This window comes from Delphinus delphis, chromosome 11 (genome assembly GCF_949987515.2).
Source record: "Delphinus delphis chromosome 11, mDelDel1.2, whole genome shotgun sequence".
NCBI classification, from domain to species: Eukaryota; Metazoa; Chordata; class Mammalia; order Artiodactyla; family Delphinidae; genus Delphinus; species Delphinus delphis.
In genome coordinates, this window is record NC_082693.1 from 86,433,167 (window position 1) to 86,446,515 (window position 13,349).

Sequence of the window (13,349 nt, forward strand, 5' to 3'; positions counted from 1 at the left end):
TTCCCTGGTGGCGCAGTGGTTGAGAGTCCGCCTGCCGATGCAGGGGACACGGGTTCGTGCCCTGGTCTGGGAAGATCCCACATGCCGCGGAGCGGCTAGGCCCGTGAGCCATGGCCGCTGAGCCTGCGCATCCGGAGCCTGTGTTCTGCAACGGGAGAGGGCCACAACAGTGAGAGGCCCGCGTACTGCAAAAAAAAAAAAAAAACGCAAAAATGAGTAGTGGAAATAACAAGGGCTTCAGAGCCAGAGAGACAAGGGTTCAAACTGGGTTTCTTAACTTCCTAGCTGATTTACTTTGGGCAAATCTTAACTTTTCTAAGCTTCAGTTTTCTCATCTGAACAATGAAACTAATACCATTGTGCCAATTCAGTGATAGGGTGCACATAAAGCTCCATGGTTTGCTGGCTCCCAGACATGGCCGTCACGTCTCCATTGGGGCCTCACTTAGCTTTGTACAACAGCTGAGGAGACCTTTTGGTTAAAGAAGCCTTAGCTGATAGAATGCTGGCTATACCAAAATTTATTTATGTAAATTGATAAAGCTGAACATTGGTACTTTTGTGTGGTTGCAGTGGGCCTAAGCTACCGTTTCTATAGTTTTGTTAGGGCTTCCCTGGTGGCACAGTGGTTAAGAATCCACCTCGTAACACGGGACATGGGTTCGAGCCCTGGTCTGGGAAAATCCCACATGCCATGGAGCAACTAAGCCCGTGAGCCACAACTACTGAGCCCGCGTGCTACAACTACTGAAGCCTGTGTGCCTAGAGCCTATGCTCCGCAACAAGAGAAGCCACCGCAATGAGAAGCCTGTGCACCGCAATGAAGAGTAGCCCCTGCTCGCTGCAACTAGAGAAAGCCCCTGCGCAGCAACGAAGACCCAACGCAGCCAAAAATAAATAAATAAAATAAATACATTTTTTAAAAAAAGAAGTTTTGTTATATATGATCCAGTGAGGAGTAAAGTCAGAATAGATAAACCAAGAAAAGACCTTCATTTTCCAGAATGGTTTAGGACGGTATTTACCTAAGAATACTGTTAGAGGTGATTTTAGATTATATAAGGACATTTTTCTTGAAATAATTATGTACTTATTAGAAAAAATACAACTAGCACATTAAATCCATTTCTGTGATATTTAGGATTTTATGGTATTATTGTATAGATGAAGCTTACTTAAAAATGAGTTGTTTAAAGTTGACAAAAAATATTAAATAATTAGGACTTTAAGTGTTACAGAGATATGACAATAATCATGATGGTGGTACTTGAATGACTAAAATGTAGAAAGCACTGGTTCAGATATATCTACATAGAGGGAGAGAGATAGGCAGGATGCTCAGCAGTCCCTACACTTGTACTTGAGGCATTGGCTCCGAAGCCCAGCCTCTCAGTTCCTTGGAAGTGAGAGTTTTTCAGACTACGTAGTAGAGTCAGCATCACCTGAGAACTTGCCAGAAGTTCTTGGACTCTACCATAGACATACTGAGTCAGACTCTCTGGGAGTGGGGCCCAGCAATCTGTTCTAACAGGCCCTGCAATAATTATGATGCACACTAAAATTTGGAAACCACTGCTCTAAGGGTTTCCCCAAGATGCCTAAGACCTCTTTTTTCCTCCAAGATAATATTAAAATGACTCCAGAGTTTTGGCGCTAACAATTCTGTTTCAGTGTTCCAAGCTCATTTGGTAGGTCTTTTTTCTCTCCCTCTTTCAGATGGTTCACAAAGGGATAACGGAACTATTATTGGCATTCTACCAAAAAGTGATGTCAGCTACTAGATTAAAGGATTCCCACTCTCCATATCAGTAGGAAAAATGGACTCAGTATTAACTTATTTTTTCAATTTAGACCTAAGGTTTACTTTTCAGCATATAGTAGTTTAAAAAGGGGGGAACGGCAAAATGAGTTAATGTTCAAGTGCCTTTTAAAGTGCAGTGGGGCATCTGCTGTAAATATCCATATTTATTTCTACTTACAAATGTCTTGAGAGAGTCTCCCACTATTTATGCAAAATAAACACGTGATTCGGACTTTGTTAAAAGTTGAAAATTTGGTTAATGAAAATTGGCTTCATTTTTTTCATTAACAAAAAAAGTAAATACAACTAGAAGAGTTACATGTTCAATGTAACTCACCACATTAAAATCAGAAAAAAAAAATAAATTAGATGTATCTGAATGGAGGACCATACAGTTTGTAAATACCAACTGCGAATGTAAATTACTTATAGCTACTCAAAGACTGGGTTCTTCTGCTCAGTGTTGTGGTAGTTGGTGTTAGGGTTATAGGGTTTTTTTGTTTGTTTATTTGTTTGTTTGAGGATGGACCAGAGACTTTTCTTTTTGAAGATCTAGATTTATTCCAACCTTTCTTATTGATGTAATTGTTTTGTGAGTACAAGATGACAAAATAGCTTTTAGGGCTGCTTTTTCTCTTACCAGATTCCAAAATTAACACATTTCTCTTAACACATTCTAAAGTTCTCAGTAATAGAAAGGGGATAAATTGACCTAATGAAGACGTGAAACTTCCTTTGAAGGAGAATGAACTTTTGGAAACATATACAGAATTTCTAACATCCTATATCATTTAGTGTAATTCCTTAGCAGCAACAGAAGAATGTGTGAAGGAGACCGGTTGCTGTTCTTTAATCTGTCAGTGATAAACTTAATAGGATATCATTGGGATCTTAATGATTAAGGAAAGTAAAACAAATTTTATAATATGAATTTTCTATAGTTAAGCCTACAAAATGTTCCTTAGAATTGGCAGAAGCTTAGTCCATGCTCTCAGAACTCATCGTTTAGGTTGTAGAGAAAGAATTTACCTAGTTACCTAAGGTTTTTGTCTACCCAAACAAACCAGTGCAATGATTTAACCAGTTCTGATATAACTTACTGATTGGGCCAGATTTGTTTATGTAGATTTCAGTTGTAGAAGAGAAGATTGAATAGAACATTTGCAGCAAATTTATTCATCAGTCTGTTGATTCATTCCATAGATATTTGGTGAGTCCTGACAATATACCATTCCTGTTATTTATTGCTGCATAACAAACATTTCCAAAATTTAATGGCTTGAGATAACAGTTTTTTGCTCTCTCTCATGGTTCTCTGGTTTGACTGGGCTCGGTGGTGGGGAAGGAGGTTCTCAGTTTGGGTCTCATGAAGTTGCAGACAGACAGCAGCTGAGGATGGAGTCATCCAAAGGCTCGACTGGGGTGGACATCCAAGATGCGTCTTCACGCATATCTCTGGCTCCTCATTGCTTTTCCAAGTGGCCCTTTTCTCCCCAACAAAATTTCCTAGACTTCTCACATGGTACTTCAGGACTTTAAGAAAAAGGAAGTGGAAACTTCTAGTTTACAGGCCAACCCAAAGTGGGTGATGGACTCCACCTCTTAATGAAGGAATGGCATAAAACATATAGGGAGGGAAGGAGTTGATGGTGGTCATCTTTGAAGAAAAGTTACCACAGGTATTGAGTACAAAGATGAAAAGTCATCATCTCAGCTCTCAGGAAGTTTATAGACTAGTTGAATTTCTTTGAATGGGGAGAATCAAAACAGTTCATTATTTTCTTATTTAAATATGATAACATTGACTGCTTTCTTGAGGCACCTTAAATTTTAATGTGCATTGTCTCAGAAATTTTCTCTGATTTCTGAATTACAGGTTAAAGAATTCAATTTCCGAGCCAAATGTATCTATACCGCAGTGATGGTGCGAAGAGTAATTCTGGCCCAAGGAGATAATAAAGTTGACGACAGAGATTATTATGGTAACAAGCGATTGGAGTTGGCAGGACAGGTGATTTAATTATTTTATGTCAGGAATCTTATTTTATTTTCCTCAATAAAAATTAATTTAGTGTTTATTTTAGATAGGAGGAAGAGATGGTTGAATGGAATATAGGTTTTGTATATTTGGAGTATAAACATTCACACATGACTTACTATCTCTGACTTAACAATTGCTATGAAAACTCTTAGTTCTTTAAATATGTTAATAGTGTTACCTATATTATATCTTTTTTTGAGATGTTTACCCTCATTCTGTTTAATGTAGGACATGATGTATGGCTTTAAGTAATATCATTTATTCAGTTAACAAATATTTATTAAACTCCTATCGTGTGCCAGGCATAGTTCTAGAGACTGGTATACAGGGAAAATAAGACAAAGGTCCCTTTTCTCTTAGTCCATATAGTCTAGTGAGAGAGATAGACAATAAATAAGTAAACAATCCCCTCACTTTTTTGGTGATGTAGTAGAAGTAGGTTAGTGAGGACATCTTTTATCTCATTTTCAGTCTTAGCCTGATAAATTTTATGTTATTTTGAGAGTATGTATCCCCTTCAACTGGGTAACAGGTGTCTAAAACTTTGAAACTTCATGTTTCAGCATTTAAATCAGAAATTCCCTTTAAATCAAACAGCTAGAATATAGACCTGGCCTCTTTTGATATTTTCTCTCTGTTTTATTTATTTAGTTGGTTGGTTGGCCGGTTGCACTGGGTCTCAGTTGTGGTGGGTCTTAGTTGCGGCAGGCAGGCTCCTTAGTTGTGGCTCCAGGGCTCTTTAGTTGCAGTTTGCCAGCTCCTTAGTTGCAGCATGTGGGCTCCTTGTTTGCAGCAGGTGGGCTCCTTACTTGTGGCATGCAAACTCTTAGTTGCAGCATGCGTGTGGGATCTAGTTCCTTGACCAGGGATTGAACCCAGGCCCTCTGCACTGGGAGTGCAGAGTCTTATCCACTGTGCCACCAGGGAAGTCCCTATCTTTGGTTTTAAAAAAGTGCCTTGGTGTGGTGGTCTCTGTTAATATCCTACTTAAGGCTCACTAAGTTCTTAAGTCTGTAAATTTATATCTAATCAAATTTGAGACATTTTTAGTCTTTATTTCTTTAAATATCTTTTTTGTATTATTCTTTCTTCTCCTTCTGACTCATTATATTGTTAGGCCCTTTGGTATTAAGGCTCTGTTGATTTTTATTTCAATTTTACTCTCTTTTTCAGATTGGATAATTCCTACTGATCTATTTTCAGGTTCCCTTACTTTTTCTTATGTTGTCTCTAATATGCTATTACACTCATCCAGTTAATTTTTTAGTTTAGATATTGTATTTTTCAGTTGTAGAAATTTCATTTGGGTATATTTTCTCTACTGAGATTTCTTGTTTGTTTATTCATCACAACCATATTTTCATTTACACCCTTGAACTTTAACAGCTGTTTTAGAATTCTGGTCTAATTCCAACATATCAATCATCTCCGGATCAATTTCTTGATTAAATTTTCTCTTGAGTATGGGTCATGTTCTCCTTTTTCTTCATGTGTGTAACAATCTTGGATTGTATCCTGATGGACATTGTGGATGATGAATGGTAGAGACTCGGGATTCTCTTTTATTCCTCTGAAGAATGTTTGTTTTTTGTTTGTTTTAAGGCATTTAACTTGGCTGTAAACCTCTGAATCCTGTCTCCTTGCAGCAAACAGCTGAAACATTCTGTATAGTTCTTTCAACCATAGCTGGACTGTAAGATGTTCCTTCCCCCATTCTTGTGGTTATTTGTCTTACCAATTTAAGCAAGTATTTTTAATTTTTAAAGAACAATGTTATGATTAAAAAATAATGTAACAGTAAACATTATAAAAGCAGCAGATATTAAAATAAAACTAATAATACACAGTAAAAATGTTTTTAAAACATTTAACATTTAACAAAAAACATTTAACATAACATATTAGCACAGTAAAAAGACTTTAAAACAATTACAAGGAAGTTTACAGTGAAAATGAGTCTTTCTCCCACTCTGACCCCCCCCACCCTTTCACCTGACCCAGTTCTCAGTTCCTCCCTCCAGTAGTGGTTACTTTTCCCTTCATCTCCTCTATCCTTCCAGAGACACCCTATGCATATACAAATATCTTTATTAACTGGCTTTTTAAAGTTTTACTGTTGGAAGCTCGTGGCTTGTGGACATTCAGGCCTGTGTGAATTTATGCTAAGTTTTCTGGCCTCCTTTGGGGTCCTTTGTCAAGGGCAAGTTTGGAGTCAGACTGTGCAGTTTTAGAAGAAATCACATAAAGGAACATTTTGTCCTCATTAGTATGAAACGTATATTCAAAGCAGTATGTCTGCTTACTTAGTGGAGATTTAATCATTAAATGTGTGTGTTGCCACAGAATTTGACATATGCCTGCTTTTGTGTATGTGCTTTTTAGTTATAAAAATTTTCATGTATATAGGACTATATATAACACGTATGTGTGTTTGTGTATTAAGACTCAATAAAGCAGATATTCACGTGTCCCAACTCAAGAGTGAACACAGCATTAGTATGTTTGAATCTTTTTATGTGCTTTCTGTGATTCTCACCTGCCCCTCCCATCTGTCTGTTCTGGAGGCTCTGGCCAGGTGCCTGCCTATTTACCTGGTGCAAAGCCATCCCAACACATTCCTGAGCATTTACTGTGAGATTCGGTGAAGCACAGGTCCATTTCCCGGGAACATCCCTCAGCAGGCCTGAGCTTCAGGTGTGAGTTTCAAGATTTTTAAAGCATGAAGTCTTACTCAGAATCCCAATATTGAAACAGATAAAAGTTGAGCCTCTCTGGTTGAGGTGGGGTATAAGGGCTTGTTTCTCTGCCTGTTTGCCCTTCCCCTGAAACTCCTCTGTGAAGTTCATAAACACAGTCTTACTGCTCTACAGAACCAGGTGTAGACTTTTCTTTTTTGGCCCCGAGGCATGTGGGATCTTAGCTCCCTGACCAGCGATCGATCCCGCACCCCCTGCACTGGAAGGTGAAGTCTTAAACACTGGACCGCCAGGGAAGTCCCCAGGTGTAGACTGTTTAGCAGGCTTGTCAGGGTCCTTGATGATCTTGCCCCTGTGCACCCTTCCAGCCTCATCTCATGCTAAGGTGAGACACTCCTTTCCAAACAGTGTGATGCTCTTTCATCCTTTGAGTTATGTCTTCTGCCTAAGTTGCCCCTCCCTTATCTCCCCTTCTCCTTCCCCATCATGAGGGGCTCCTACGCATTCATCATTCTTTGAAACCACCTGTGAACCCCAGGAGTAGTTAGTAGCTCGGTTGTTTAGGTCTTTATTTGCATGCTGAATTGCTGTACAATTCTCTACCTGCTCGCTTCTTTCCCCCTTTAGACTGTAAACTCATTGAGGGCAGGAACCACTTACATTCATATTCATCTCTCTGTCCCCAGATAAAGTACTAGACACCGGAGATACAATAGTGAATGAGACTTGATGGGGCACCTGCTCTCAACAGTGTACATTTTGGTAGAGGAGACAAACAAGGAACAAGTAAACAGTAAATAAATGTGATATTAGATGGTCATAAGTGTTTAAGGCAAACCAAAAACAGACTAATTAATATTAGAGCTAGAGTTGGGATGTTGGTTGGGGGAAGGGGTGTTAACTTTATTCTGGATGGTCAGGAAAGACCTCTTTGAAAAAGCGATATATTTTAAGCCGAGCCCTCAGACATTCCAGCTGAGACTTGAGTGAGGAGAAGCCAGTCTCACGCAACCTCAGGAACTGCATTCCATCAAGAGACCCGCACAAGCAACATACATCCCCAGGCAGCGCCTGTATTGGAGGAACTGGAAAAGGAGTATTGTGGCTGGAGTGTGAGGTTTAGGGGTGGTGAAAGAGGACATTGTAGAACTAGCATCGTAGGCCATGGGAAGAGTTTTGGATTTAATTTCGCATGCAGTGGAAAACCACGAGAGAGTCATAATCGGGGAAGTGACACCATCTGATTTTCAGTTTAAGAGATCTGATTTGGAGATGAACAGACCAGGAATGGACCAGTTAGGAGACTATGCAGTATTCCAGATGACAGTGATGGTGCCTGGAATGATAACCGCAGATATTAATTACCACATCTAAAATGTAAAAAACTGGAATTGAAAAATTAGAGCAGTTTTAGGTTTTGAGAAAAAATTAATGCCCAGAATACTTGGGAAGTTCTGTCTGGTTAGTGGCTAATGCCAACAGGTGGGTTTTTGGCCACCTTCAGATTGACCACTGTTCAGGGGATTGTGCGAATCCCCACCACCAACAATCCCAATTTTTACAGTTTTTTATTTGGAAAAGAAATCATGCTGTTAAATGAGTCCTTTAAAAAAAAATGTTGGGTGTTTGGAGGACTAAGGAGTGGAGTTGAGAGGGGAGAGGAGAGACTATCCTGTTGCTTAAAAAATTAGAATTAAAAAGAGGGTTCCCATGTGCAAGAAAACATTGCTTTATAAACAATGTAAAGACATAAAAGACATTGTGTTGGCAAAACTGTGTAAAAACAATATCTGCTAATTTCACACCCCGTGGGATGAGGGAGTATAAATGTGCTTCAGCTTTAGATAACAGAGCTGTATCCACTGGCCAAGCCGGTTCACAGAGCTTTCCCTTAGTCTCACTGCCACCAGAGGGCTGGCCGGCCAGCCGCCAATAGAGGTGTTAGCAAAACCTACCGATTTCAGGCTTAATCTTTTCACCTACCTTTTCTTTTTCAGTAATGTGTTCATTATTTGCTGAGCATTACTCTATTCTTCATCTGCAAATTTTTTTGTTTCTAATGCAGCTTGCTTTGTATGGGTGAGATATGGAACGGCACCAAAATCCGGCACCCTGGAAAGCCAGGGATTTCCACCCTGTGACAAAAGAATGCCGTCTTGACTTCAGAGATTGCCTAATCCCAGCTGTTCTGATAATGTAATTAAGGCTGCCTAATGTCTTTAATTTTGCAACCAGCTTGTGTGAAAAGGAGAATTTGGCACTCTGAAGGCTTAAACACTAAATAGCAATCTCAAGACGCCTAATTAGAATTCTCTGACATTAAGCTAATTGGTGAAACTGTATTTCAGCAGCTTAACTTCTTTATTAATTTTTTTAGCATTTTCATTGAAAATCAATTGATGAGCTGTCAGCATTTTTTCTTAAATATAATTTGCTCTTTAGTGCTCCTGTCTTAGGCAGGCTGAAAGGCCTCATGCTAGCAATGAAAGGTATTGAATATTATCACCAGCATTCCATCCCTTTTAATCATTTTACTCTTGACCTAAATAATGTGGCTTATTGTGTGACTTGGCCTTGTAGCTTCTCACTGCTCTGTGAACTGGAGAACGTTATTTTTCTTACGTTGAAATTTTAAGGGTGGAGAAATTTATTTATGAGGCATTAGTTTTGTTGAGTGTGCTCTTACATTTTACTTGTTTAGTACCGGGGCATTTCCTTGTGCTTGAATCAGGGGGCTACAACAAATTCAACTAGGATCCAAAAAAACTTTGTCATAATTTGAGACGCAAAAGTCTAAGTGTAAGGAACTAATTAAAATAGAGCTGAGCTTTTGTAGTTTAGGTTAAGGGCATTTGCTTCTGTTCAGGATGCTTATTCAAGTTCCTTTTGCCAGTTTACACAGGAAGTTGCTGAAATGGGCTTCTCCATCCCTCTCCTCCCCTGCACCTGCTTCCATTCCCATATTCTTTCTTCCATGAAGGAAACTGCTGGGTCTGAGTAGAAGATAGGATTAAGCTCTCAGAGGAGGAAGTTTTCTTTGTAGAACACTTCTGACATGGTAAATCAAGTTCAGGATCCTGGCTTTCCCATCTGCAAAGTTGATTTTAGTAGAAAAGTGGAAGGACTTGTCTACCTTAAGGGAGAAGAGTGTAAAGTAACGTTCCATTTAGGAAATGCTTTCTTCAGCAGTGGCTGGAGGAGACTCATTGGTTTTAATGTCTTCATTTTGAGTCAGAAAACTACCAGTGGGTTATAAGCATTCAAGAATAGTGTGAAATTTGGAAAATCTTTAGCTTACAAGATTTCACTGAACTTCAGAATTCCTGTTTAACTGTATAATGGGTGCATATATAATGTCCACCAATATTACATTACTGTTTGGTTAGGTAGCTTAGATTACAAATATATCCTACTTTTTTCTTCCTCTATAAAGGAAAAAAAAACTAATATAATTAATTTTTCAGGGGAATTTAAGTCATTGTAATAATATATTTGATTATTGAAGAAGTATGCCTGCTATTTATTTGTCAAGCCACTTATTTAGTTTTGAGAACTGTATATAAACGGTGTTCTGGTTATATCTGTTTCTGCATTGCATGGCTTAAGACAATCACCGTTTTGTTGTATCTCACAATTTTGTGGGTCAGGAATTCAGGCAGGATTTGGCTGTGTGATTCTTCTGTTTCACATGGGGCTCGGTTGGTAGTTGTTCTGCCGGAGGTGGTGGGGTGTCTGGAAGGCTGGGCTCAGCTCGGTCTTGACCATTCCAGTGCTGTGGCATCAGAGTGGCTCAGGACTCCAAGTGAGTTTCACATGCACAAGAGAATCTGTGTGGCCTTAATGACCTGGTCTTAAAAGTCACAGCTTCACTTACTTTACTTTATTGAAAAAAGACTTTATTGAAAATTGCAGTCACAACCCACACCTGATTTGGGGCAGTAGGGGACGTGGGCCACACCTTTCAATGTGTAGTTCAGGGGTCAGCCAGAGAGTTGGGCAAAGTTTATATACATAATCTTGGGGTTTTCTCCCAAGATTAAGTTGGTAGTGGATTTTAGGGTGTTGATTTTATTTGTGGTTCTCTCCTTTCTGTGAATTTCCTCTCACTTTCCAGCTACTGTGGTGGCTCAGATCTTTTCCCTCTGGTCCTTCAATCCAGTAAAACTGTGGGTCTCTCTCCGAGTTTTAGCTTCCAGTGTAGCTTGGACCCTTTTTGTTAATGTGTCCTACTCTTAGTTGAAAAGCCTTAAAAACGGAAATGCACTTTCGATAAGTGTCAACTTTCTTTCGGTTTCTGCCTGCTTTTACTCTCCAGTGCCTTCAGATAGTTTCAATATTTTGTCCAGCGTTTATAATTTTTATGAGCAGATGAATCCATCTGATAGGAGCTACTCTATCAATTCTGGAGACAGAACCATCCTAGTCTATTTTTATGCCTTCCTATTCCATCCCATTGATCTGTTTTCCATGGTTACTATGGTTTAATATAATTTATTATATAATTTTTAACATAAAAAGTATAAATAAAAATGTCACAGATATGTAAGTTATGAAGGGGACAAATAGAATCAACACCCTCAAATCCACTACCAACTTAAGTAATTCTTAATAATTGACCATTAATTACCATTTCATTTACTATATATTTCTTCCTTACTCTGTCTTCTCTTTTCCCCACTATCCTGAATTGGAGTACTTATTGTTTTCTTTTTTATTGCATCATTTATTTAAAATTTTTAAAATAGTTTATTACAATATAAGTTTCACTTTTTTTTATTGAAGTACAGTTGATTTACAATGTTGTGTTTCAGGTGTACAGCAGAGTGATTCAGTTATATATATGTTTGTGTGTTTGTATGTATGTAGATTTATATTCCTTTTCAGATTCTTTTCCATTATAGGTTATTACAAGATACTGAATATAGTTCCTTGTGCTATACAGTAGGTCCTTGTTGTTTATCTGTTTTATATAGTGTAGTGTTTATCTGTTAATCCTACGCTCCTAATTTATCCTCTCTCCCCTACCCTTTTCCTTTTTGGTAACCATAAGTTTGTTTTCTATGTCTGTGAGTCTATTTCTGTTTTGTAAATAAGTTCATTTATATCATTTTTTAGATTCCACATATAAGTGATACCATAAGATATTTATCTTTCTCTGACTTACTTCACTTAGTATGATAATCACTGGGTCCAACCATGTTGCTTTGAATGGCATTATTTCGTTCTTTTTTATGGCTGAGTAATATTCCATTGTATATATCTACCACATCTTCTTTATCCATTTATCTGTCAATGGACACTTAAGGTGCTTCCATGTCTTGGCTGTTGTAAATAGTGCAGCAGTGAACATTGGGGTGCATGTATCTTTTCAAATTATAGTTTTCTCAGGATATAGGCCCAGGAGTGAGATTGCTGGATCATATGGTAAGTCTGTTTTTAGTTGTTTAAGGAACCTCCATACTGTTCTCCATAGTGGCTCTACAAATTTACATTCCCACCAACAGTGCAAGAGGGTTCCCTTTTCTCCACACACTCTCCAACATTTGTTATTTGTAGACTTTTTAATGATGGCCGGTCTGACTGGTGTGAGGTGGTACCTCATTGTAGTTTTGATTTGCATTTCTGTAATAGTTAGCAATGATGAGCATTTTTTCATGTGCCTGTTGGCCATCTGTATGTCTTCTTTGGAGAAATGTCTATTTAGATCGTCTGCCCATTTTTTGTTTTTTTGATATTGTTTTTTTGATATTGAGCTGTATGAGCTGTTTGTCTATTTTGGAAATTCATCACTTGTTGGTCACATTGTTTGCAATATTTTCTCCCATTCTGTAGGTTGTCTTTTCATTTTGCTGATGGTTTCCTTTGCCGTGCAAAAGCTTTTAAATTTAACTAGGTTTAATTTATTTATTTTTGTTTTTATTTCCATTACTCTAGGAGATGGATCCAAAAAAAACATTGCTGTGATTTATGTCAAAGAGTGTTCTGCCTATATTTTCCTCTAGGATCCAGTCTTACATTTAGGTCTTTAATCCGTTTTGAGTTTTTTTTTTTAACATATAGTGTTAGAGAATGTTTTATTTATTTTTTAAATTAATTTTTATTAGAGTTAGTTGATTTACAATGTTGTGTTAGTTTCTGCTGTACAGCAAAGCGAATCAGTTATACATGTACATATATTCACTCTTTTTTAGATTCTGTTGCCATATAGGTCATTACAGTGTATTGAGTAGAGTTTCCTGTGCTATGCAGTAGGTTCTTATTAGTTGTCTCTTTTTTTTTTTTTAATTTTTATTGGGGTACAATTGATTTACAATGTTGTGTTAGTTTCAATTTCTTTTATATATAGTAGTGTGTGTATGTCAATCCCAGTCTCCCAGTTTATCCCTCTCCACAACCCTTTCCCCTTAGTAACCGTAAGTTTGTTTTCTACATCTGTGACTCTATTCCTGTTTTGTAAATAGGTTAATTTGTACCATTTTTTTAGATTCCACATATGTCATACTGAGTGAAGTAAGTCAAAGACAAATATCATATGATATCACTTACATGTAGAATGTTTTAATTTCATTCTTTTACATGTAGCTGTCCAGTTTTTGCAGCACCACTTAATGAAAAGACTGTCTTTTCTCCATTGTGTATTCTTGCCTCCTTTGTCATAGATTAATTGACCATGAGTGCATGGGTTTATTTCTGGGCTTTCTATCCTGTTCCATTGATCTATGTGTCTGTTTTTGTGCCAGTACCATACTGTTTTGATTCCTGTAGCTTTGTAGTGTAGTCTGAAGTCAGGGAGCTTGATTCCTCCAGCTCC

The 13,349-nt window shown here is 38.0% G+C and overlaps 1 protein-coding gene across 1 annotated transcript in view; it reads left to right on the plus strand.

Annotated features, from left to right (window-relative positions):
• POLR3B (RNA polymerase III subunit B) overlaps positions 1–13,349 on the plus strand; it is a 115,141-nt gene that overhangs the window by 36,477 nt on the left and 65,315 nt on the right. The window contains exon 12 of the mRNA XM_060025536.1: positions 3,678–3,812. Coding sequence (XP_059881519.1) covers positions 3,678–3,812 — 135 coding nt within the window. The remainder of the gene's footprint in view (positions 1–3,677; positions 3,813–13,349) is intronic.